The sequence below is a fragment of the Ambystoma mexicanum genome, chromosome 11 (genome assembly GCF_040938575.1).
Source record: "Ambystoma mexicanum isolate Mex_15411 chromosome 11, UKY_AmexF1_1, whole genome shotgun sequence".
In the NCBI taxonomy this organism is placed as follows: Eukaryota; Metazoa; Chordata; class Amphibia; order Caudata; family Ambystomatidae; genus Ambystoma; species Ambystoma mexicanum.
Window position 1 is genome coordinate 883,990,663 of NC_090934.1, and position 27,653 is coordinate 884,018,315.

General features: G+C 46.5%; 1 protein-coding gene across 2 annotated transcripts in view; it reads left to right on the forward strand.

Annotated features, from left to right (window-relative positions):
* The window catches only part of LOC138503886 (cytosolic 5'-nucleotidase 1A-like), an 83,176-nt gene extending 61,827 nt beyond the window's left edge, over positions 1-21,349 (forward strand). The window contains exons 5-7 of one of the 2 annotated variants that reach the window (XM_069623952.1): positions 3,432-3,554; positions 10,815-10,993; positions 20,979-21,349. In XM_069623952.1, the coding sequence (XP_069480053.1) occupies positions 3,432-3,554; positions 10,815-10,993; positions 20,979-21,095 (419 nt within the window). In that variant the 3' untranslated portion in view covers positions 21,096-21,349. Of the gene's footprint in view, positions 1-3,431; positions 3,555-10,814; positions 10,994-16,756; positions 20,861-20,978 lie in introns of those variants that run through there. The other variant, XM_069623951.1, reaches the window with a different exon arrangement.
* The last annotated feature ends 6,304 nt before the right edge of the window (positions 21,350-27,653 follow it).

The following is a 27,653-nucleotide window of genomic DNA, read 5'->3' on the forward strand; positions in this document are numbered from 1 at the left end:
AGAAGGGCGCAGTGCAGCACTAGGTGGCCTGGAGAATCCTGTGCCGCACATCCCAGTTTCACAGGAAAGAAATCAAAGCACTTGCTCATCCTGTTTATTTGTTATTCCCTAGGTACCTCTTCCTGAGATCCTAAAATGTGATGGAGACACACATCTAGAGGAGGTGGCATCACCCTTGTAGCTAGAGACTCCCTCCCCATCAGACGGGTCAATACCACCATCAACGACAATGTAGACCTGCTTTCCCTCAAGCTATCCCCTTCACCCACATTTACCATGGCTATCTATAACCTTGTCTACCGACTCCCCAGGCTCCATACTTAACTTCCAGGAAAGCATCCTCCACATCCTTGAGGCTAATATAAAAACCTCCTGTAGAATCCTCCTCCTGGGAGGTCTCAACTTAGGCCTTCATGACCCCAATGACCCTCAGTCCATCTCACTGGCTAATGCCCTAGATACCTTAGGCTTCAAGCACCGCATCACCAACCCCACACATGTGAAGGGACATTCCATGCCTCAAACCCCCATTCTCCACCAACCCCAAGTCACTAGTAGACTGTACACCGATATCTTATCCAAAGCTGTGAACACCATTGCCCCCCTAGTGCCTTGCAAAGCTAAATCTGTCAGACATTCCAACTCGTGGTTCACCGCCTGACCTCCTTCAACTATGTAACAGAAAATACCAGGCACAACAAATGTGGACAAAAATAACACCATTACCCTGAAAGATGACTTCACTAAAGTCTCTCAGAAATGCAAATCGGCAGTAATATCAGCAAAATCCAACTCCTTCAATGCCAAAATATGTAAATGAGACACTAGAGAGATCTTTACCATCTTAAGGGAACTGGAAACTCGAGCATCACCTCCCCCCACATTCATGAAGGATGAAACCTGGTGTTCCAACATCCAAATGGCAATTCCCAATAAAATTGACACCATGAACAACACAATTCTTAATCACCAAGCAAAATACCATAGGCACCCTCACACCCCAGCTGGACTTTCCCCACATGACTGCCCAAACCCCACCATTCCCCTATTTGTCTTCAGAGATATCAGAAATTGAAGCCCTGCAAATTATCCAAAGTCTTAAACCTTCAAAATGCAAAGGAGATATATGCCAAGCACCCCTCATCAAAGACTGTTCAGAAATCCTCGCCCTAATCATCACAGCATTCATAAATGCCTCCTTTTCCACAAGCACAGTACCAGCCAGCCTCAAGGAAGCCCGGGTCCTCCCCTCCTAAAAAACATCCCTGGACTCTGCTATTCCCACCAACTACGGGCTAATCGCTACTGTCCCCTTCCTACTAATAAATCTGACAGAGCAGCTTACCTGCAAGTTCAGCAATTCCTTGAAACTGAAACTAACCATATTCTAGGAATGCGGCAACCTGGCTTCTGCCCATGCCATGGCACCGATCAGCCCTTCTTGACCTAAAAAATCAACTGAACAAGTTCAGGGATGAGCGAAAGCCAGCACTACTTCTTCTCCTCATAGATCTATCTGCTGCGTTCGACATGGTCAACCAAAACATTTTATGGCATCACCTTATTACCGCCATGAACTTCTCCATCATGGTTTCTGCCTGGATTGCTTCCTTTCTGGAAGGAAGTCATGAGGGTCTTCTTGGAGTGCGCCAATACATCACCCTCCTCCATCCCATATGGGGTACCACAAGGGTCGTGCATATCCAGACCCTTTACAACCTCTTCACCAGGCCCCTCTTCGACATCCTTGATTCCCTCGGCATAGCCTACACCAACTATGCCAATGATACCCAAATCCTGCTCCCACTAACCAGCATTTATGCAGATGATTCCAACACCCTCAACAAGACTTACACCCTGATGCAGTCATGGATGGCAGACAACCGCCTATGTCTAAATAGTGACAAAACTGAAATCCACTTAGTCTGTTATCCTAAAGCACTAAATAGTCCCACTGCACAATAGACTGCCTCCCAAATTACCAACATCACTATCCCCGTCTCCCACTCTAGGGGTGTACCTTGACGCCTCCCTTACCATGTCCCGCCAAGTGAAGCCAGCTCATCAGCAGCCTACGCCACCAAGGTATTGAATGCCACTAGACCTTTCCTCTCTAAAAACAGCTGCTTGACTATTGCCCAAGCCATCATAGGTTCGAGGATTGACTACTGCAATGTCCTATTCACAGGCACCTCCACCAAAAACATCTATAAACTTCAAATCATTCAAAATAATACCCTCCGAGCTGTCTGGACATACCCAAAAGCGAACACATCTCAGAAGCCGGAAGACAGGCCCACTGGCTGTCCGTCCAAGACCGCATCACATTTAAAACCTTATCCATCACCCGCAAGTGTCTTTCTAACACAGCCCCCGCTACCTCTCCCAGAAAATAGCCAAAGGTCACTTAACTATACCCACCATGTCACCCTACACTAACCACCTACGCCTACCTAAAGTCAAACGATCCAAAATCCGGCAGCTCCTGCTTCCCCTTCATCGCTGCCAAACAGTGGAACTTCCTTCCCTCCTCTCTCAGAGCAGAAAAATCCTACTGGGTAGTTTCGGAAAGTGCTAAAAACATTGCTGTTTTCTTAAGTCTGAAACAAGCCTTGTGCCTTCTCCCTGTACCGAATGTATTATATGTTATAACCAATTGTCATAACCATTGCAATTTCCTCACAATCCATCCTATGTCAAAACGAATGTAAACAACCCACTGCATGTCATAATCAATGCTAATTCCTGTAACAGCTTTCGATTGTCAAACCGAATGCAAATAACCTCTTGTACCTGTATCAGCGCCTCAATGCCTCTGGGATGTTTGCACGCTTTACATATGAAATAAATAAATCTTTTGGTCTGGCAGAAAGTGGTACAAAAATGGGTGGCACCTTGCAAGGGCTATTTACAAGCTTCATGGCACGTTACAGGGAAGCATTTGCACACGATTTAGGTCCCAGTCTAAAGGTCGGTCGAGAAGCTGATCTCACCAAGGGTAAGGCATACTGAAGCAAGCATTGGCAAAGCCAACAGTTTCTCCACACTCAAGCAGCAGCAGAGTAATGTTTGGGGAAAACTTGACCTTCCCATATAGATTGGAATCTCTGAAATACACAAACGTCTAGTGCAGAGGCAGGTGCCGGGTTAAACTCAGTTGTTCATAACTACTGGTGAGCATAGGGAAGAGTCAGTCACTCCATTGTGAAGCAAGCTGACAATGGACTGACTATCACTGCCCTCCTGGTCCCTTGGATGCCCCGCTCCCATGTTAGGTTTTATAGGGACATATAAACGGGGCTGCAAGGAAGTTAAACCAGACAGGTAGTCACTGGAGTCCCTTGACTGTGATATGTTTTTGACTCAAAAGTTCTTTCTTTTTCTAATGGCTTTGTGTTATCTATTTGGGTTTCTCTTCATGGCCATGGAAGGCTTGGAAATCTCCAGATTTTGCTTTGTCGGTGAGGAGGACTCCACGCTCTACCTGAAATCCCAAAACGTGAAGCTCTTCCTATCGCTCGACAGACTAGATGTGTGCAACGCTCTCAAGAGAGGTAAGGCTACCGGCCATGTCTTCTATGGCGTCATTGTGAAGCTCTTTGCGCAGTGAGATGGGACTGTGGGGCTGCATCCTCTTCAGTGGGGCCTTAGGTGCACCGGCGCGGTGAGTGGAGCTCTGGGGTTCGATCCACTTTAGTGCATTTGTGAGTTTGCACAGGTAGTGGGGACCCATCCTCACCAGTGTGTTTGTGTGTTTGTGTGGCTGTGTGCTCAAGAGAAATAAGGGCATGTGACTGTGTTTTGCCCTGTGCTGATGTGGTGGAATACCTATTCAGGGGCACAAGCAGCTCTTTGGATTAGAATACTTGTGAATCAAGATGTAGACATCTGATTGCAGAACCAAAACAAGTAGATATCATTTTTAGTTGCATTTAGCAGAACTAGCTACATTTGTTAACATCAACCCCGCTTGAGTACAGGGCCAGCCCTAGGATTTGCGGGGCGCTGGGTGGCATACAATATGCAGGGCCCCCTTATTTCCATAAATGGTGACACGTGATATTACAGGAAATGATTTCACAGAATGAGTCTTTAATTTACAAAATCTCATGAGCAGTTACATTAAAACACATTGCCATAAGTAAGGCGGCAGACAAAAACAATGTGACATCCAGTATATGATTTGTCACTGTTCACATTTGCCTATGTGGCAATAGCAGGAGTGAGGCTTTACTTTGAAGTAGCAGACAAAATGAGAAGGGAGCCTCCTCTATGTACCCCCTGAGCCTTCATTGGAGGGGAGTGAGCAGGCCACAACTGTTTGCCGGGGTGCAGGAATTGAAAGGGGAAGCAGGGGATCCCATAACAAAACGTTGCAATGGCAACTGGGCAGGCTAGGTGGCTGTTGCTGAAATGTTATGTTTATCTTCTTGTAAATCCTATGGATTTTTTTCCCAGTCCTGCTGCAAGATGTGCTGTACAATGTGGTCTTTCGACTGCGGGATGGGTACGGCTCCCTCGCGTCACTAGGTGTGGAAACTTTTGGCCCCATAGCAAAAATCAAAATTCTCGCACCTGTGAATATATGCTCAGTAAGTGTACATATCTTAAAGTGAAATATACACGCTTGATTCAATTGACCTTTCCCCTTAGAAGAATGTGCACCAGACAAGAGCAATGGCATTTAAAAAGAATTAATCAACACCAGAAAAATGACCTGAGGGGGGCGATTTTCCAATAACAATGCTGGCAAAGTGTAAAAGATACCCACCTTTTTAATCCCAACAATATATAGTAAAATATTCCCAGGAAAACAAAATCCCAGTAAGAGATGTGTTTTGATTACACTTTTATGTGGTCTTGTTGGTAAGCGTCTGCACTTGGACAACCTGGGTGAAATCCTTGCAGCCGAACGCTTGAGCAAGTTTGCGGGACAAAAAAACAAAACAAGCGGGGTAGTGGCACCCTCTAAAAAAAAAAGTGTGCCCACCACATGCATCCTCTACTTATGCCCTAAGAAACAATACATGTCCACATTGAGGGAAAATAACATCTCCAGGATTTCAACCTCTTACGACATCCTGGGCATATCTAAATGACTTGCTTGTCTGCTCGTCGAGTGTCCTTACCCCCATGACTGGCTTTGAACAGTACTTAAAAAGTGTATTATAAAATTGGGTACTCCCAGTTTTTTGTTGTCGGGGGGGCGGCACTATCAATGGGAGACTGATACGTTGAGAGCGAGGGGTGATAGGTCGCCTTCCCCTACCTAGAAGCCCTGAGTCACAATAGGTTATATCCAAGGTAACCTCATATCATTTTAAGGTTACACGTACCACACCTAATTCACACACATATTTTACTTTTTACTTTTCAGTTTATTATTCAAATAATGAGTATATAAAACCAAAACAAACCTAAATCTATAAAAACTAGCTGTGCTAATCACTTACAATCTAACTGGTGAAAATCCACCAGGCCTTTCAAGATGTCGGAAACCATAGTGAAAGGTAACTGGAAAGAACAGTCTGTATTTCTGTAGCTATGCACGCGTATGATTACACGGAAGAGTCAAAATATATTGTGGTCTCCCAACTTATAATGTATGCCTTAAAGGTTTTTTAAACCAGAGCGAATGATCTAGTTCTATATTTGATTTATTAATCACTCTGTTTTGATTCACTTGCATTAATGTAGGGTAGCTGCGGGTTGTTTGATACACGCCAGCTGTCCTATTGGAATTTATTCAATCTGAGAGATAGGAATCAACAAATACACAAGTTCCTATTGGCAAGTCGACATATGTTTCGGCTTTTCTGACTCATACGGAACTCTCTCTGGTGCCGTTGGTCTTGATGTTGATGATGGCCGTCTTCAGGACAGGGACAGATTTGTACTTTTCCGTAATAAATACTTTCCCATTCGTAGAACATCTGAGAGTTTCTCAATTTCTTTGGGTCGTATATGGTAGTATTTGTCGGCAATTTCATGAGGTTCCTACAGGAATGCCATAAATTTCATTTCATGCACTGTGTCTTTCGTGATTCAACTTGGCGAACTGGTGAAGTATGGGAACTTCACTCGGCTCGATTCGCAATAGTGCTAAATTCAAAGTGAGGGCACTTCCATTTGTGGATGTGCAGTGGCTGCGAAACGAGGCATAGTCCATGCGTTCGAAACCGGAGTCTGCTAATACACCGTGTGGTACGTGTAACCTTAAAATGATATGAGGTTACCTTGGATATAACCTATTGTGACTCAGGGCCTCTAGACAGTACTTCAAAAGTACATAAACCATAGCAAGGTATTCACACTTATACATATATCTCCTTATAGAAATATGTTAGGCAAGAAAATATCAATTGTGGCATTATTCTCCTCTTCTTGAATTGGAAACTACAAATACCAGGATGCAATTCAGCAGAAGGTAAAACCCAGCTTTTGAGTTTTGAAAATGTACTTTCAAGACTTAGACATTTGTGTGAAAAGGCTACCTGTTTGTGTTTCAACGTTGGACAAATTCAGACTTTATATATGGTGTGATGAAAATACTACATAATGTATACTACCAAATATACATTATTTTGGTCTGTTAAATATTAGCATCTGTACATTTAGGCAGGTAACTGGTGCTTTGTTTGTACGTTTAGAATAAAAATTACCCTTATCATGGAAACGTCTTGCCCAAAACAATGGTCTCATCAATGAGCCATGACGTGTAAATCGCTGCTGCTTTAAAAGCTAGGTTAGAGCAAAGAAAGTGATTAGCAGTAATTGTGGGGCATGCAGCGCTTGATGAGCCGCTGGGACGGGGTATTTGTCTTCCGAGCATCACAATGGGGAGGTGACACTGTGGCCCCTCTTTAAAATAATGTGATGTGCCGATAGTCGAGGCAGTTAATAATGCCTGCGGTGGGGCGGGGGGCTGAGAGTGGGGCCCTGTGCCACCGCACTTGGCCCTGCTTGAATATAGTCCAACACAATTCTGAGAATATGTAGCTCTGGCCGCTCACAGTGGTGTCACTGAGTGCCCTGGAGATGCTGGTTCATTTTTCTACTAAGAGAAGTGTCGGAGAAGCTCAGAGGGTTTCTCACTCCTCTCGGGTGAGGAGCTTGTACACTCTCCTCCTACAATGGCTCCTCAGTGGGACACTGGGTCTGAGTGCCTTCTAATGAAGGGTTTGGAATTGGACATCCTAAATCTGTCCCATTCGGAAGTCATGTTATTGGGAAAATGTCTTAGCACTCAAGTTTAACATTGAGACCTTTCTAGTCTGAGGGAATCCCAATCTGAGGCCCTACTAATCTGTATTGCCATGACCAGGGGCTCTGACACAAAGACCCACCTTCTCTGAGTGTCGCAGGGAATGTGATCCCAAGCCTGTGCTGTTCAGACTGTATGAGAAACACTTTGTGAGGGCCTCTCCCTCGCACACCCTCCTGATATTCGCTCACAGATCCACATTTCAACCGATGCTGTCTTTTTCGGTTCTATGTGATTTTACCGAAAACTTTTTACTCGAGGCATTTTTAACCCCCAAAGCTCCTCTCCACCTGTTTTATCCCCTTACCCCCATATATATATATTTCTTTAAAAATTTGGTAGTTTTTGGAACATTTCTTCAGTAAAAAGACCTTGAGTAAAAGGTTTTCGGTAACATCAGTGGATACCTCTTTTTGACATTTATATGAACTTTAGCTTTCAACTTTGATGCTAAAATTGTTTATTTTATTTTTTTATTTATTAGGCATTTGGCTTTACACTTGAAAACCTTAAGCTTTTCTTAAAAAAAGGAACAAATGAAGTTTTTTAAAACACAATGAATTCAACTATAAACTGAGCACTTACGAAGCAAGAACAATCATATCAAGGGGCAAGTATCAAGTCCTGAGGTGGGGTGGTCTCACCAGGGTTGGTCGGAGCGGCCACTCCTCCATCTGTAGTAACTGTCTGTGCTGACCCTGAAAATACTACTTTCAGATATTCAAGCACCGCTAGGATCAGAGATGTACTTTGCCCATGAACGATTGCTGACCACCAATGTTCAAATGTTCTAGTTGTGTACTTCCGAAAGAATTTACCCATCCATCTTTTTCTCTGTAATTTTAAATTAGGGCAAAACATGGTCAGGTGCTGCAGAGACTCCTTTTGCTCTTTACACCACCTACATGTGTAATCTCTCTGGACTTTAGCTTTTCTTGCTTCCAGTACTTCCTTAGTGGGCATCTCATGAACTCCATTCTCCGTCTGCTGCAAGGTCATTTTTTCAAATATTGCTGGGGATTTCCTCTTGCCCTGTGGACTGGATCTTCCTGTCCATATAATTTTAACGATCCAATGTTTTTCCTAGTAGAGATCCAATCGAAGTCAAAAAGTAATTTTGTTTGTTTTGGCAGAGTTTGTCATTAGGCTTTCTTCCGAGCTAATCAATTCGGCAAGAACGTTTAAACAATAGTTTTTCCAGCTTTTTAACTTTTGATCCGAGTCGTCTTGGAGTGCTTGGTTCAATACTTTAAAACCACCCTCCAGGTTGTTTAAAATACCTTTACCGAAGAAGGCCATGGTCTTCCATTGCACAGTAGCCAAAAGTGAATTCAACCCCAGTTCTTCTCCTCTCAGGTTAATGGGAAGACCAGCAGGAAGGGACAATACCTGTCTTCAGTATATGCCTTCTAATTTAGGCCAAAGATCCTTAGGAAGGAGGAATGTGGTTTCTGAACCCTATGTTATAATTTGTAGAACCTTCATTTTATAAGTCTATAACTGGTTGGAAGGTAAATTTACAGAATTTATTTATAATTTTTCCCTGCGATGTAAGGTTTCTCATCTTTAATCGTAATCTAGATTCCTGTAGTGCCTCTACAATGCTGTTGTTAATACAAGTCCCCAGATACAAGAGGCTCGTGACTTCTGCAATTTTCTCCCCTTTCATGTACCACACTTGTTTCCCTGATGGTTTATGAGCGTTCTTCCCTGTAAATGTCAAGATTTTGAATTTAGAGACATTGACTTTCAGACCGTTTTCATCTAGGTACTTCGCTACTGCAACCAGCTGTCTTTGCAGGCCTACTTTTGTTTGGTCAAGCAGGATTAGGTCGTCTGCATATAGCAGATGGCCCATGGCCGTCCCTGCCAATCTTGGTGGAAACGTTCTGATTTTGTCAAAGGCTAGCGGTATGTCTGAGATAAATTGATCAAACATTGTCGGTGCTAATCTAAAGCCTTTTTTCAGCCCTATTGTTGTTGATATAGGGTCGGTAAGAGCCTTTTTTATCCAGTCTAACCCGCACACTGGTGTTCGTATGGAGGACCATTAATGCTTCTCTCAAGTCGTCCGGGCAATGCCATCTCTTTAACTTATCCTACAATTTGGGCTTCTCAATCACATCAAAAGCTTGAGCAAGGTCTATTTATGCCAGGGGCACCCTCCTCTTAGGTTTTGTTTTAACCGATGCCGTGATGTGGTTGATCAAAAAGAGGTTCAGGGCAGTGCCCATGCCCTTTTCAAAGCCTGCTTTCCATTTGTCAAATTTACCCAAGCTCATCCTCCAGGAGTTAAATGCTCTCAAAATCAATGCACAGAAGATCTTTCCCATTACGTCAAGAAGAGCGATAGGTCTGTAATTAGATGGATCCACCCTACCGCCCTTCTTGAATATTGGCACAATGATCGAGATACTCCATTAGGTAGGGATTGTCTTTGTTCTGAATAAATTGTACATAACCTCAGTCCATCCATCTGTATGCTCTTTTAGTTTGTAGTTTGTTAGGCCATCCGGCCCTGCGGCCCTCGAGTTACTTGCCGATAGAATCAAGGCCTTGATTTCAGATTTCTCTGTTGAAAATGACAGCTAGAGAACTCGACCCCTGTGTCATTTTCTGAGTTGAACAGTGTTTCGAAATGTTTCCTCCATGATGCTAAAATAGTTTGCGATGTCAAGTTAAGATGACCCTTCTTTTGTTTCTTTATCTACCTCACTTGTCATGTTAAGATTTTGTATAGGAAATGTTGCACTAGCCGAATGCAAAGAAACATCCACGACTCTGAAGATATTTGGACTTGAGATCTATGGGCCTTGGATGTGAATCTGGGGTGAGGGCCCTCACTAAGGTCATGGGAGTGGCTGCACAGAGTTCAGATTATCACTGGGAAGGGTCTGGGAGGATAGCTCAGGGGCAATGTGTTTGTCTTGGAAACAAGACCATGCAGAGCAGCAGCACAGATTCAAACCCTGGTACCGTGCTTCGAGACTGGTCTCCGGTATTAAGTGCGTTATAAAAGAGTAATTTATTAACACATTTGACCTAATGCATATTAAGCTGAGCGTTTTTCCTTGTTATTGCTTGCCTTATCGTTGAGGGTGTCAGCCACATCTCAAGATGTGCTACCCTACAAAAAAGAGCTAAAATCATAAAGAAACATGTCTTTTTCCTGACACAGCCTTGAAACTGTGACATATATCCGAGACTTCGTCTGGATTCACCAGTGAATAGGTACAGCCACACCAAACGGTTCCTGAACTCTGTGGTGAAGTCCCTTGAAAAGGCGTGCCGAGAGTGCATGGTGTGTACATTAACATATGCCATTATCTCCTGTCCTTCCCAGTGCTTGATTACATAGGCCCCCAACATGGAAGCTAAAGGTGTAACCAGCGTCCCAATAATAGTGTTGGAAAGTTACAGTGATTTTCCCGCGAGGGGCCCCGAGAGGATGGCGGCCCCTTTCACTTGAATGTACTGAAATGCCCTGTCGCTGGCACTGTATTCTTGTTATTACCTGCTGCCATGACCTCTTTTCTTCTGCTCCATGCAGGGGTGTCGGCGGCCATGCTGTTCCGGCAGGAAATCCAGCCCCCCAGCACTCAGCTGAGGGTGGCATTTGATGGGGACTCCGTGCTCTTCTCGGATGAGACGGACCGTGTGTTCCGAGAAAAGGGTCTTGATGAGGCTGTGAAGTATGAAAAGTCGATGGAAGAAGTGCCAATGGGGCAGGTGAGCACCCAGGGTCCTGCCGGATGGTTACACATCCAGCAAATCATCCCATAGTGTAAGAGCATGTAGGTTGCATGGCGGAGCCAACTGTGACGTGCCTGCAGACGGATCTGTGCGATTACTGCGCTGCTTTTACAGCGACCCCCGAAAATGTCTGTTTTTTATTGCAACACCCCCCCCAATCCTATATATATGCAAGGGGAGACCCCCCACAGTCCCCCTTCATCCATTATATACTATACCCTTCGCCCCACATATATATGGGGTGAAAAGGGGGTTGAAATAAAAGATTTTGGGGGGGTTGCAGTAAACTGAGCGCAGTAATTGTATAATCCTCCTGCAGGCACGTGATTTTCTCACTCGTATTCAGCTCCTTCTTAAGTTCTGCTTCTTTAGGACCACGACATGGGGAGCAAGGGGAAAGGTGGTGTGACCTATACCCGCGTCCCACTCTCCTGAGTGTGGAGATCCCGGGAGTCGTATCCTGCCCAGGTTTCCTGAGCAGCCGGGTGCAGGGTATTAGGGTGAGGAGACATCATTTCTCAAGGGCTAATCCAAAGTCCAAGGTAAACCGTAAGAGCCCTTGAAATGAAGGCGATACATCTGCTGCCCTGACAATTAGCAGTCACTTACCTATGAGAATGGCGCAGATGTGTCGTAGGTGGCGCAGTGTGGGCCAGTCTCTGGAGCAACAAAATGTTTGCAGAGTGAGCTGCCCACCTTTTCTACCTTTACATTGCAGAATAGTGTTAGTACCCCTAATGTGGTGGGTTAGGGTGGAAGCCCCAAGGCATTATTCTACCTTAAGAAGAAGAGTAGCAGCAGGAAACATTTATATTTTATTTATTTGCAGGTGTCTTTTCGAATATAAATGACTTTCAAAGAAATAAGTTACAGAGAGCTGTGGCCGTCTGGGTGTTATTGAGTGACATATATCCTGTAGACGGTGGGGGGGACTGGGAACCAAAAGTGGCCCAGTAAATATTTGTGCAACTGGCCCCATATTACACTGATCCAAACCCTTTAAGTGGGCTATGGGGGGTTTCTTGCACAAGAACATTTGGAAAAAAGAGACCAGATAGTGTCTTTTAAAGTATGTGTTTCTATATACAGTTTAAAAAGTAGTTAAATACAACATTGGGATGAGGAGGGATGAGGGGAGTAGGGCACATTTTCGAGGAGGTCAGAAAAAACGAGAACCACAAAAAAGCCGTCCATGGTTCAGATGCCCACTGAGAAATCTCCTGGGGTCCCTGTATGCCAGTCCACCCCTGTGGATGGTGAAGGTATAAGAGTAAGGACTTGTACCAGGGACAGGGCCTCGGGGGCATAACAATATTGTGTAAGATTGACAGGCTGAGGCCCGGAAGCAAGACTACACAGAGCAACACAGGTTCAAACCCTGGTCCTGTGCTTCGAGACTGGTCTCAGTCATTAAGTGTGTTATAAAGGATTAATTAATTAACACATTTGACCTAATACATATTATGATGTGTGTTTTTCCTTGTTATTGCTCGCCATATCTTTGAGGGTGTCGGACACATCTCAAGATATGCTACCTTACAGAACAGTATTTACACATTTACAATTTATATAGAGTGGCAATGTGGGCCGAATGCAGGAGAGTGGGTTGGGCGCTTAGCTTGGGTAGTAGGCTTGATGGGTTTGGCAGCCCCTTACCTCACCAGCATGTGGCGTTTGAGCCGTGTGTTGAAGAGTTCCACTAAAGAGATGACCTTGATGGCCATCATGGCAGGTGGGAGGTTTGGGGGGGTGCATTCCAGTGGAGTGGGGCAACTAGATAAAAGAATCCTTGGAGAGCGAGACTACAGTGAGATGCTTTGAGAGAGCTAATGGAAGGCCGGGCCGTGAATGGATGCCTGGGCGACATGCAGGGCTTTAAAGAGGGAAGGCTTTTTCATGGAGAGCCATGCAGCGTGGTGGCAGTAGTCCGTGGTAGAGATGGATCGGGGATGGTAGAAAAGAGTGCGTGTCAGAAAGTTGGGGTCTTGGTTGAGGAAAGCATACGATTAGAGGAGTAGACCAAGAAGTAAGATTGCACAGTAGTCCTCTTCCTTGGTCACAGGATATGAAAATGGGAATAAGATTGACCAATATTGCATGGGCGTAATTTTAGGGGGGGACGGGGGTTTGTCCCCCCCCAACTTTCATGGCACACTATTTTGTCCCCATTCATTTGAATGGGGGCACCTTTTCTTCAGAGGTCATGTCCCTCCCAACATTTTCAGCAAAGTTTCTCCACTGCCAATATGTGAAAAAACCAACTGTGTTTTTTATAAGTGTCGCTTCTGTAAATCATGAATAGATATGTAAATGCGTGAGTTTATTGGGTGAGGGGGGCAAATAACATAGACCTCCAGCAACTGGGTTAGGGTGGGCTGTGTCAGTGCGAATATTCCTGCACAGCCTCCGGTACTTCTAAACCCCCGAAGGTGTGCCCATAATGCTGATGGTGGAAGTGGCAACCGAGACCTCCCTCGAACTTCTGTACACTTCCCTGATCTTCTATTGCCCCCTGACGCCAGCACAAGCATTCCTTTATTTATCCTTGCACCCCCACACCTGCTGCCAGGACAATGAGCGTGCTGAGCACAAATTGCTCGGCACACATTGTCCTTTCAGCAGGGCACCTTTCCCGCTGGGCACCCTCATTGAGGTGCTGAACGGGAAAGGTGTCCCACTGATAAATGTTCTACATCTGCCCCCCCCCCCCAAACCCCCGCTCAATATGCCACTGAGCCTCCGTGATCTAATGTGCTCTGTGGCAGTGCACTGTGTGCACAGGCTTTGTGTGCACAGTGCGCTCACACAGAGCAGATTAGATCACGTCTGCGCGAACTATGCACGGTTGTTTGACAGGGCTGGGGCAGAGGCAAGCTGGATCCCGAGATCCGGCTAGATAACTGATGCCAGATCTCGGATCCGGCGAGAGTTGGCCCATTAGCCAGCGCTGCCGGTATCATGAAAGTCAACCAAACAGAAATAATTATAATTCGGCCACAAAAACTCACTCACTCTATAGCAGTAGTCTTCAAACTGTGGGTCCGGCCCCCCAGGGGTCCCAAAGGATGGTCTTCAAAAAGGGTTTATGGTGACTGCTTATGATAGAAAACATAGCAGATATGGCAACTGTGACGGGGGCAGCAACAATATTTGTACTCCAGGGAGTTCTGCAACAATATGTGTACTACAATGTGGGCTCAGCAGAAAGTTTGAATAGCACTGCTCTGTAGGCTATATATCGCTTTTGTGTTGCTTCATGGAGCACCCACCTTTTTCATCCTGTTTAACGCAGTGGCTAGCACAGTATCTGGCATTCATGTTCATGAATGCAATGTGGAACGGCTGAGGTTGACCCCAGAGGCAAATTGGGTGCACCAGGGCTCATTACTGCATATCTACTCGGGTCAGTCTTTTGCCATTGGCTTTCCAGGCTTCACACTCGCCCTGTGTGTCAATACCAGCCTAGGGCAATCTTCTTCGGCGACCCCACCCTGGCCTCCAGCCATTTCAGGGGGCAGAGTTCCACACATATGTAGACATGTATGCATTCCAGGTGAGCAGGATGGCAAGGCAATGCAGCCCCTGTGCGGCTGGTGTATTTGTGACCTGCAGAGTGCTGTTTATGGGGATGGCCGTGGGACAGGCGAGGGAGTGAAGCAAGCAAGGCTGTATTAGGTCAGTATGTGACCGAGGGAGGGGCAGGGGTGGACTGTCCCACATGGAACTCTTCAGATTTCCCAGTGGGCCTCTGCATCATGGGCCTTTGTTTCCTAATGTGCAATGGAAAAGGGTTTGGGCTTGTCCAAAGTGTCTGAAGTAGGGCTTCTTTGAACATTATTTCTAGGACCTCTGTTGGTTCCCAGTCCACCCCTGCAGATAGGGGGTGAGCAGGGGCGGCCTCAAGGCCAGCAGCACCCTGGGCGAACTGGCGCCCCCCCTACGCCCACCGCGCCCCCCTGGCTAACAGAGGGCGGGGCGGAAGGGGGCGGGGCCAGGATGAGCAACTTTATTTTATTTTTATTTTTTAACTCCTCTCTCTGGAGAGGAGGTTAAATAGGTGCCGTTAGCACCCCATTGTCATTGAATGAGCCCGCCATCACGGGTTCATTCAATGACAATGAGGCGCCCGCCACACCAGCTCGGGGAACGCTTGAAAGACTCCCTGGAGCTGGCGTGGTGGGGGGCTAATGGCTCCTTTTCTTGTGAAAAGTGTCCACGGCGGAGGGGCTCATTTAAATGCACCCACCGCCGCGGGCACCTTTTACAGTAAAAGGCCGCCTGCTGCACCTTGTCCCACAACGCCAGCTCGGGGGAGCTCTTGAAAGACTCCCCCGAGCTGGCGTGGCAGGGGCAAAAGGCGCACTGGCGGGCGGTCGCCCGGCTCGCACCCCCTAAGGCCGGCTCTGGGGGTGAGAATCGGAGAAACCGTTAGCAGGTGGTACGACACCGGCATAATGCTGCCGGTGTTCTTTCTCCAGCAGGCTCGCGTAGATCCTATTTGCGACATTGTAGAATGCAAAATATAACAAGACTGTACATCCTTATCCAACAGCACCACTTACTGGCAGTTCTCTGAATGGCCGCTATTATTACTAGAACTGCTGGGTCGTTGGACTGTAGGTAAAATCAGCAATATTTGGCAAATACCGGCAATTTTACCATCCCTCCAATTATGAGTTTGATCAAATACCACCGGCGGCATTCCGTAGGAATACGTCTGGCAGTATTTTTTGCAAACTACCTGGGCGGTTCCCAGAAATTCCACCAGCAGAGGTGGTAACTTGTTACATCGGCATTTCATTAAAAAATTACCCAAATTTGAATCGCCCTTTTAGTCGCTCTGCAGCTGCTCTTTCCCTGGGTCTTCCTTTTTCCTGCTTCCTGACTGCATCTCCCTTGATCCGCTGGCATGCCCTGTTGTCAGCTGTTCGATCGCTAAGCCTCTACCACAGAGTTTTCGTTGTTTACTCCTACCTCTCCACTATGTCGCTAAAGAAAGTGCTGCTTTACATCTGCCCTATCTCTGTGACCCCATACAAGCAGCTGCTCCTTTCCTGTGTCTTGGGGGTGTCAAGTGATTTCAGTGAGAAGCAAAATCGAGTGGGGTCTCCGACAGGAGAGAGGGTGTCCTAAAGTGGGTGTTGCCTAATGGCGGCATGAGGCTTAGGTAGGAGCCGCCTCTCCTTTTGCTCCTTAATAGTGGCGCCAGCCCCTGCCAGCCATCTAACCCTTTGCATCAATTATCACCATGGATGCGAGGGGGATGATCGCTGCATCTCTTTAAAGGAATGCCTGGCGGGGGGTTAGCGTCACAGGTGAGATGGGTAAAAGCCAAGGTATTTTTTTCCTGACGTTTGACACTCTCTCCCTTATGACAGAAATCAGATCGCCCGCAAGAGGCTTCAGGCAGTAGGAAAAAAGGCCTTGGCTTCTAGCAGCCTGATCAGCTCCGGCTACTAGGGTACTTTAAGGTGCCCTGGCAGTGCCCTGTCTCAGGAGCGCTTTTTGGGGACTGCCTTTGGTCCGCCCGCCTTACCCTGGCCCCCTGGAGGCGCAGCGCTATCCCATTATGTCCCATGACTGCGAGTCGCCGTTTCTGGTGACCAGCGTCGTCTTGTTTCTTACCCGAGGTGCTCTGTGCCTGCGTCTCCCCAGCGGAACTCTCTCGGCTTCTTTGCCGCGCTCTCGTTCTTTCCCGCTCTTTTGGTTGTCCTGACGTCTCTCCCTTGTCTGTTCCAGGGTCCCATTCTGGAGTTCGCGATGCTACTGGGGAAGATACGCAGGAATTTCAGCCAGGAAGAAGGCCCCCTCCGTACCTACCTTGTGACCGCCCGCAGTGGCAGGGACATGGGCATCCGAACCATCCGCACACTTCGGCAGTGGGGGCTGGCCATTGACGAGGCCTTCTTCATGGTCGGGGCACCCAAAGGTCCTATTCTCACCCAGATCCGACCCCACATCTTCTTTGACGACGGAGAGCACAACATAGACGGGGCCCGGGATGTGGGCATCCCCTCGGCCTGGGTCCCCACAGAATGCTGTTCAGCTGATGGGAAGCTGAAGGTGATGGGCCAGGAATAATAAGGGACAGGCAGTTTGCAAGACCTCTGGGGGCCACTGAGCCGCTCACTCCAAAGGCCTAGTGTGTGTTTACCGTCCATTGGAAAATTCGAGTGGACCGCTCCAGGCTGCCATGGCTCTCACTGTGTGGGCTTGGGGAAATCAGCTGTCACCCTTTGTCCTTCTCTTCTAAATCTGGACGTTCCTCTGAAGGATATCTGGCATCTTGGCACTGGAACTGGCTGCCCCCTCCAGCAATATCCTTTAACGGATCGGCAGGTGCGACTTTACAAAGTTTGACAGGTTGCGGCACCTTGCAACTGGAGCGCACAAGAATTTACAGAATTTTGCTTTCCTATTCACATTTGTTCATTGTTAGCACCCACTTTGCATATCTTCCATAATCACGTCAATTCGTAGTTCCCCACGGATCTTCACTGACAGTGTGCATTGCTGGCCGGATTTGAGTGCACAGCGCTTGAGTGCACTGCACAGAGATGCAATATGAGACTTGGGTAGAACGCCCATACTCCATTCTTTCCTTCTTGTTCTCAGAGCATTGCACTACTTAATCCAGGGGCTGCCATCTAGCTAACCTGCTTAGTTGGTACCAACCACAAACAACATAGAGATGTTCATATCAACGCCCAGGTAACAGGTACTTCTGACCTGCATCCATCAGCACCAAAGGTTTCTGCATCTGCCTTTTTGTTATCCGACTAACACACCCTGCCCTCCTTTCTTAAAGAGCCATTGCAGTGAGGCTACCATTATTGGCAGAGGGGCGCTATATAAAACCAATGTTTTAATGAGACTAGTGGCAAGCTGCAGCAAAACTCTCTGCTCATGTGAACAAATTACCACTAGATGTCAGTGTTGCACCAATATGTGCATACTGCCTCTTAGCCTTGGTTAGTAGCATGGAATGACAACTTTTAGGTGGCGTTTTTGCACCAATTGGGCCTCTGTCACATTTTGGTGCTGGTGAGCTCTAGGTTAAGAGGCCTCCACTTTGCTGCCAAAATACATCCCTTGGAATCCCAAAAAAGCACTTTGCGCATAGTTGGTGTTTCTGAAAGCGACTTCTTTGCCCCAATACAGGTAAATAATTTCAAGCTTTCCAGGTCATGGAGAGTGGCCAGTGTTTTTCCATAGGCTTTCTCCTTCTTCATGCCCCATTCTAAGGTGTGCCCTTTGTTAACGTCATGCCAGACGCACTTCCCTCTTTAACGTTCTGCCCATAAGAACCTCTTCCCTTGAGCCCTTACCATTAGCAACACCCCCCATCCCCTTAATCCTCATTGCCCAAGCAGGAGTAGAAGCTGAAAGGTCACCCAACAAGTCCACGCGTCACTCACCAGTAAATTCTACTGCTAGTTCTGGGCACTGACCAGGGTTGTTGTGGCCCTGATGTAGGGGTGTACTGGCCTTTAGGGAACTCTGGAGATTTCCCGGTGGGCCTCTGCACCCTGGGCCTCTTTTCTGTGGTATTTCCAAATTTTCTCATAGGAAAAGCATTGGGCTTGCTGAAAATGTGTCATATAGGGCCACTTTGAACTTTATTTCCAGGGCCTCTTTTGGGCCCCAGTAATTATTCCCAGGGCCTCTTTTAGTTCCCAGTCCAGCCCTGCCCTGATGCCCCTCCATAATACTGCTGATAAGGACAGACAAAAGGCCAATCACCAACGTGTCCTAATGCATCATGTAACACACCCAAGAAGGAAAAGAATTGCCAAATGACTGCCAGAGATTGCCAGGACCCTACTCCTCCTATTTGGATCAGGATGGGGGTGCATGACAGCAGGCAATCAATGAAGCTACGGTCTGTCCCTACCGGTACTTGCAACATTTCCAACAAGTCTTCCTCTAGTGTACCGAGAGGGGAGCAGAACAGCAAAGCAGAATGCTCCATGGTACAAGGCTAATACATCCAGGGGCCAGAGTACAGAAATGATGCACCAGTACAACTGCAATTTTACACTGTAGGCCCCCGAGAGCACAACTTAAGTGTGACCAGATTTTCAGACAAAAAAATACGGGAATGGCCACAAACATAAAGGTAGGAGTACCCTCCACCCAAAGAACCCCCGCCCTTCGCGTGATCCCAGCACTGCCCCTGCATGTATACGGTGCAGTTTTGACTGTGAATGCAAGAATTTTAATAACAAAGGAGCTTTTGCTATGATTGATGGGACAGACCTTCCTATGCAATCAAGCAGTCTCTGTGGCCCAATCACGTAATGCATGCGGCCGGTCCCCGGAAAGATGGGAGTTTGCGCTGAGACGTCTTGTCATCCTACACAAAATATACTCTTTCAATGCATTTTTGCACAGGTGTAATGTTTGCCCTAGTGTTTAGAGGGTGCGTGATTACTAGCAGGGAAAGCATTGCTCTGGTAGAACTATACAGTGAAAGAATACTTTCTTGTAAGGAGGGCATTTTTGGAATAATATTAATACCATGCAAAAGTGCCCTTTCACCGGTGCAAAGTTGCTCTACTAAGGCTCCATGTGCAGAGAACTGTTTAAAGTTCTACTCCTGTTTCCTGCACAGTTTAACTCTCATGCACATGTTTAAGTGCATTGTAAGCACAGATCCATCACCTGGGAAGCCAAACATAACTGCCTGATGCATCACTCTCTCCCTCACTGTGCATTGCCGCCTGCTGCTTTGCCAGCACCGCCGCACCCCCCGCGCCCCCCCTTCTCTTGCAAAGCTTTTTCTTGACCAGGCCCAACTTCTCCATTAAACTACAAACAGAGCACGTCTCTGAACATAACATGGGCTTTTGGCAACACTACGCGATATACCTCTCTCACTGCACGCACACCTGTGCAATTGCGCAGATCCACCTTTAAGGCCTTTGTGTCCAGTCGCCTCCTCTTTGTCTCAGGGAAGGGGACTGGCCTTGGCACCTTGTCCATGCCAACTTTGCTCCCTGATGCCTTGTCCATAAGCACGTTGTCCCAAACAACCATCCTTCTCATAAGAACTCCTCTCCTTGTTCATTGTCCTTAAGTGCCTCTTGTCTTCCCATCTCCCCATATGAAACTCCCTCCCACTTCTAATTCCCCATGGTAAATACTCCAGATTAACATTCACAACTTTCACAGCAGCAGTTTAAAAACCACACAACTACAAGCTTGCTTTCCAACTGGCCACTCATGACCCTAGTGGGGCACAGTCTCACTCCCCATGCTCTTGAAATGGCAACTCCTAACCCTCGTGGAGACATACTTGCTCCCCATGCTCTTCAACCAGCAACTGCTAGCCCTTGTGGAGCACATTCTCACTCCCCATGCTCGCCAGCTGGCAACTGCTAGCCCTTGTGGAGCACATTCTCACTCCCCATGCTCGCCAACTGGCAACTGCTAGCCCTTGTGGAGACATCTTCACTCTGTGTGCTTTTCAACCGGCAACTCCTATCCCCTGTGGGGCACATCCGTGTTCCCCATGTTCTCCAACTTGCAATTCCTACCCCATGTGGGTCAAATCCTAGCTCCACAGGCACGTTAACTGGGAACCCTTGTGGAGCAGCTGATGAGTATCCAACCGCTCAACACCTAATTGTTTCATCTCTACAAATGACTGTTTTTCCATGTTTTTACCTGACCAATAATAGGCATGTTTTTGATATTTGCGGTGTTCAGTTTCTCGGGGTAAGTTTATTCATTATATTTAATCCTGCTTGTACTTTCATTTCCTATGTTCACTCAGGGTATCTTAAGGGGGAAAAGGGCTTTTTATACATTTTTGAAAAAATAAAATATATGATAATGAAACGGTTTTGCATCCTTGCATTTGTGTCAATCACTTGATTTGTTATGATTAGTGATGTATTATATTCTGTTAGCCCTAATAGCACACTGCTAAGCACTCATGAAGGACTCTTCCAATCAGGCTCTTTTTAGAGAAGCGAGCAGTGCGGAAACTCTGGCATGGCATCTACTCCACATCTGGACCTTGCTGAACAACATGAACACAGCATACGCAAAAGCCTTCCTTGGGCAACACTGAAGCAAGCACTGTCCACTTGGATACTGACACTGGTACTTTGTTAACAAAAACACACTTAGGATATTTTAGATCCTTGGAATGTCTCACTCTCTCTTTTTCTCCCTCGCACACATATTTGGGCATTGTGATTGTTTATTTTTAAAGCGCTTATACACAAGTGAAGTGCTTCAATGCGCTTCAAGGCGGGAAGGGAACAAGGCAATACAGTCGTCATTGTTAGGCCTTGAAGATTCCGAATGATCTAACAACAATAACCAGCATACTAGGCCAGAGGCATTTCTACTAGTGTAAGTGCGTGACAAAAGAGTGGGGGGAGAAAGGGGGCGGGGGTGGGCTGGGGGGGGGGGCATACAGAACAATGCACTACCATACTAGGCCTAGAAACGTTGATATGTCAGATTGATTGGTGGTTAGATATCTAATGCGCCTGTGTGTGAGTATTTCAGGCACAACCAAGCTAGAGACTGGTGACAGCGGGAGGACAGGACAGACTTGCTAGGCCTAGTACATTCAAGGTTGTGCAAGTGCGCCGACAGGAAATGCAAGGGAGGGGAGGGGGACAAGTGTGTTAAGTCCAGCAGGGGCCTGGGTTAAGTGCAGAGTGGTTGCTTCTCTCATGGAACATATTCAGAGTGCTGTAGTGCCAAGCAGAGTGCAGAGACCCAGAGGCAAGTGCAGGCCTAGCTGCAGAGCCTGGGACCTGTGAAGCTCTGGAGGTGCACCAGGCGACCAGTCAGCGAACTGAGCAAGTTGGGGAAGAGAAAGGAGGGAAGCAGGAAAGAAGAGAGGAGGTTAGCAAGGAAGACCTCCATTTATGTGCCCAGGGACCCCACCCAAATTGCATTGGTGACAATGGAGTATACATCTTTTATGCTATTTTCGGTTATTTACATAGAGTTAAAGAGTGCGTCACATAGCAATTGAATATACTGCGGGCAACATGGGATGCATATAATTACTTTAGGGAGCCATGGCAAGAAATATGTTATTGTAAAGCAACCTGAATGGGCCAATCGCAGAGAACAATTCAAAGGGTTATATTTATTCATATATAAAAAATGTCAAAGGTTCTGTTCTGGGCTGTGTCATGATTCCCCAAAGTGGGGCTCACTGTAATCAGAGTGGGTAGAAACAGAACACTTGGCACTTGTACCTGCTTCTTTACATAACCCCTCACACCCTCAACAGAAAAAGCTATTAATTCACTGAAGGGAGGATGCAGCATATTGTAAGGGTCACCAGGGGTCACCTTAGGAACTCCTGTGCGCTCCTTGAAGATCACCTACACATCCAGACATCCAGCTTTCGTTGGTCTACTAACGAGTGCCAGTGGTATTTCCCACTGCGCACTCCGTATCACTCTGCAGTGGGAGATACGGCCATGTTGGCTCACCATCCCCATCTCGCGGCACATTTTGCATTCAGTACTTCTACTGCACATGCAGTTTTCAGAGAAGTGCATGAATGTCACTATAGATGAGTGGTATTCAAACTGTTTAATGCTTGCCCCCCCTCCCACCGCTCCCCAAGTAAAAATATAGGTGCCAAGCCCCTTGTGAGTACAAATATTGTTACCAGGGTCACCAGATCCTATATCTGCTTCTGTTTTCTATTAAAAGCAGTCACTGTACTGCTGTTTTGAAGAGCCTTGCACCCTCCTCTACATCTTTTGGGCCCCGCTAGGGAACCAACCCCACAGTTTGACGGCCACTGAATAATGCCCCTGGGTACTGGGGCAACTCTGAAAGATTAACTGATGTCAAGAGCTCCTCTTCCGAACGGTTATGGTTTTAGAGGGACTGATGCCAGTGGTACGCTGAATTCTTGGGCAGGTGGCTTTCATGAGTCTCTGCAGCACTGCCTGGTCTTTCGAAAGTTGTTTGTGCAGGTATGTGATAACTCCAGGGTCTGTCCTGAAACTGAGTTATCACTTGCACAAGTAACCCACTTTTCAACTAGCTGACACTTTCAGTAGACTCAGCAAGGAAAACTGAGTACAGAAACAGCCAATGGCGGACATAATTGTTGTAACTCTGCAAACTGGTATATATGTCCTGCAAAGTAAAGACATTTTTATCTTAGGGCGAGTAGTGTGAGCAATCAAAACTGCAGTTTGTTTATTTTATTTATATAGTGCTCCAGACCCAGAGGTAAAAGGGTGTATAGGTAGGCGGTTACAGAATACATTTTATACATTTTGCAGGTTCTACAACAAGTTCGAAGTACATTTTACAAATTATACATCACATTTAAAATACAGGGCAAGAATGTCGACTGGAGGAAGCAGAAGGGGGGGGATAAGGGAGGGAAGTGTCAGTTTTTATTCAGTAGCCATGAGATGACATGTTTTCTGAATGATTGAAAGGTAGACATGGATTTGATGTTCAATGGTAAAGTGTTCCACAGTTGGGAGGCAAGAACCGTAAAGCTAGTTCCTCCAGCTCTTTGTAGAGTGAATCTGGGCACCAGTAGGCATAGGGTGTTAGTGGATCTTGTGGTTCTCGTGGCAGGTTTCAAGGTAAACTTGTTGGTGAGATAAGGGGGGCTTGGTGGTTCAAGGCTTTATATGTGAGGCAGATAGTTTTTAGGTCGATTTTTGTTTTTTTGTTGTATGGAGAGCCATTTGCATGATTTTCTAATGGTAGAGATATGCTCTCGCCTGGGAATGTTTAATGCCGCTCGTAAAGCGTTGTTTTGGAGTACCTGCAGTTTGTTGATTATGGATTGGTTCGCACCTAGGTAAAGGCTGTTTCAATAGTCCAGTTTGGACTGTATAAGGGCCCTAGCCAGTATGAGGCAACTATTGGAGGACAAGAAAGGTCTACACGCTCTGATCAGCTTACCTGTGCAGGCAGTGGCTGAGGCAGTCATGTTCATTTGTTTAGAGAGTTTGGTGTTGGCATCAAAGTAGAAACCTAGAGTGTTTATGCTTTTAACAATGGGAATAGTGTTTCCATCAATGATGATACTAGTGTAATGGAGAGCCGACAAGGAGGAGTTCGGTTTTCTCATCGTTCAGGCGGAGGCCGTGTGTGGCCATCCATGCCTGAATGATGGTGAAGATATCGTTGATCCGGGTGAGATCGGCATTGTAGTTACCTGATAAGGTCAGGAGTATCTGGGTGTCATCTGCATAATTGGTGTAGGTGACACCCAGAAGGTCCAGTTTGTCAAAGAGAGGCTTTGTAAATATGTTATACAAAGTGGGTGAAACACAGGAGCCTTGTGGGACACCACATGTGATGGGGATAGGGTCAGCTGCCGCTTCAGGTGAGAAGACCCTCATGGTTCTGTTAGTGAGGAAGGATTGAATCCACGTGACAGCAGAGGAGGAGAAGTGAGCTGCTGATGGTAGGTGGTTGCAGAGGATTTTGTGGTCAACCAGGGCGAAGGCTGCTGAGAGGTCTAACAGAAGTAGGATGGCAGCCTTGCCTTTATCTTTAAGTTTTCATCAATCTGGCTTTTGAGGTCAAGAAGGGCCGTTTCAGTTCCATGTTGGGGTCAAAAGCCAGATTGACAAATTCCCAGTAGTTGGTTAGTCTCTAGATAATCTTGAATTTGCAGATAAGCAACTCTATCTAGGATTTTTAGCAGGAATGGGACGGTGGTGATGGGTCTGTAGTTAGTGGGTATGGCCGGGTATAATGTTTGTTTTTTTTAGAAGTGGGAGAATCCAAGATTGTTTCAGATTACTAGGGACTGAGTTGGTAGAAAAAGATAGGTTTATAAGTTTAGTGATGAAAGGGGAAAGATCTCTGGCTGCATCTTTTATAATCTGGGCCGGACAACTATCTCCTTTACAGTTGGAAGGTTTCAGATAGGCTATTATTTTTTGTACTTCAGGTATAGTTACCTTCTTGAATGTGAAGCCTGAATTGGTGTCAGTGGTAGGATGAGTGCTGGGGCTGGAGGCCTTGTTACAAGTAAGTTGTTGTCGTTTGGACTCTATTTTGGTTTGGAGCCCTATGATTTTGTTGGCTAGGGCATTCTGGATGCTAGTGCACCAAGGTTTGTCCTTCGTACAGGTATCTATTGGCGGATTAGGGTTTTCTAATTCCTTTAGAATGTTGAATAATTCTCTGGTGCTGGAACCTGCCTGGTTTATCCTAACGTTGTAGGCTTCTTTCTTAGCACGTATTATCTCACTTTTATATAAGGACGTGGTGTTAATGAGATTCATTTTATTTTCAGTGGAGGGTGTCGTTTTCCCGAGTGTTTCTAGTGTGGCTTTCTTTTTCCTCAATAGCTTGAGTTTGGGGGTGTACCAAAAGTTCAAGTGTGCTCTGGATTTACCTTTGCGCATTTTCAGTGGGGCGATAGTGTCAATGGTTTGGCCATGGAGTCATTATAGGTGTTGACCAGTAAATTCAGGTCAGCTGTGGCCGGAAGTGTGTTAAGGGTGGGAAGTACCAAGGGCATTAGTGATTCAACCGTAATGTTGCGCTTATTCCTGGTAGGACAGGCTGGTACAATGGGGGATTTTTTAGGTTCTAGGTTATTGATATTAATATCTAGTGAGATGAGATAATGATCAGTCCATGCGAGAGGTGGGGCAACCTTACAGGTGATGTTACAATTTAGCACAGCAACCCAGTCGATAACTCTGCCTTTCTGATGAGTGGGTTGGGCGCTACGTTATATGAAGCCATGCTCAGCTAAGGCGTTGGCTAGGGAGGAAGCTGAAAGGTCGTTGGGGTCATTGTACCCAAGGTTAAAGTCTCCAAGGATGATGGTTTGTGCTGATGGTTTAGAATTCTCAGCTATTAGAGAAGTGATATCTTCTTCAAAGGAGCCGGGATGACCTCGGGGCCTATATATTAGGTGAATGGCGATTGTACTTTTGGGAGAAGTCTGCAGCTTGATTGTTAGGTGTTCACAAGATTTTAGCGGGGAGGAGGTGAGTGATCTAAGGTCAAGTGAAGATTTGAAGATGATAGCTACGCCTCCTCCACGAGCATTGGGTCTATCCGCTCTGAGGATGGAATAGTTGTCAGGGATAGCTAGGGTTAAATATGGTCCTGCTGCCTCATGTAGCCAGGTTTCTGTTATGGCTAGGAGGTCAAGGTTGTTGGTCAGGATGATATCAGCAATCTCTGTGGGATGGGCCACAAGGGACCTGACATTTAGAAGTGCTCCTTTTAATTGGAATGGATTGGAGTTGTTGGAGGTAGTGCTATTTTTATTGGTCCTAGTGGAGGTTTTGGCTGATGGGTTGCTATTCATATGGGGGAGTCTAGTCTAATGTTCCGGTCAGTGAGGTTCGGGTTGACAGTGACTATGTTGCCAAGGTGATTGGTTCTAGAAGACTTAGAGATAGGTTTGGGGTGAGTGGGATTGGCGCCACCAACCTGGCACAGTAGGCTGGGTTTAGGCTGGTAATGTGAGGTTTTGTCAGTATCAGTAATGAGGTTGGCTAAAGTGTCACTGAGGTGGTCACTGGTAGTGTTGCTTTGGTAGTAGCTAGGTGGGAAGGGTGGTGTAGTGGGCAGGAACGGTGTGGGGCAAGGAATGGGGAAGTGTCTTGGGCATGCGGGTTTGACAAGGCCATTGTTGAAAACTGTGTAGTTGTTTCCACTGCAAGGTATACTATCTGATATGACACAAAACTGGAACATGATGAGGGTGAGCCAGGTAAGCATGGTAGGGATCTGTTGGTGTAAAGTAGTGGTGTTTAAATTAAAGGTTGGGTTAAAATGCGCACAATAGGCAGATTCAATTATGGCAAGGGTGCATAAAAATAGGCAGATTCAATTTGGCTAGAGTGCATACAACTAGAGTAGTACAGTGCGGCATCAAAAACCATGTGGCCTGGCTAGCACAGTACAGCGACAAAAGACCATAGGGCTAGGCTCGTAGAGTGAAGCAACAAGAGGCTATAGGTCTATAGTAAAGTAAAGTACAGCAACAAGCGACCATAGGGCCAGGCTAGTACAGTACAGCAACAAGCGACCATAGGGCCAGGCTAGTACAGTACAGCAACAAGCGACCATAGGGCCAGGCTAGTTCAGTACAGCAACAAGCGACCATAGGGCCAGGCTAGTTCAGTGCAGCAACAAGAGGCTATAAGGCTATAGTATAGTATGGTACAGTACAGCAACAAGCGACCATAGGGCCAGGCTAGTACAGTACAGCAACAAGCGACCATAGGGCCAGGCTAGTACAGTACAGCAACAAGCGACCATAGGGCCAGGCTAGTTCAGTACAGCAACAAGCGACCATAGGGCCAGGCTAGTTCAGTGCAGCAACAAGAGGCTATAAGGCTATAGTATAGTATGGTACAGTACAGCAACAAGCGACCATAGGGCCAGGCTAGTTCAGTGCAGCAACAAGAGGCTATAAGGCTATAGTATAGTATAGTATAGTACAGTACAGCAACAAGCGACCATAGGGCCAGGCTAGTTCAGTGCAGCAACAAGAGGCTATAAGGCTATAGTATAGTATAGTATAGTATAGTACAGTACAGCAACAAGCGACCATAGGGCCAGGCTAGTACAGTACAGCAACAAGCGACCATAGGGCTAGGCTATTACAGTACAGCAACAAGCTTCCCTTTATTCG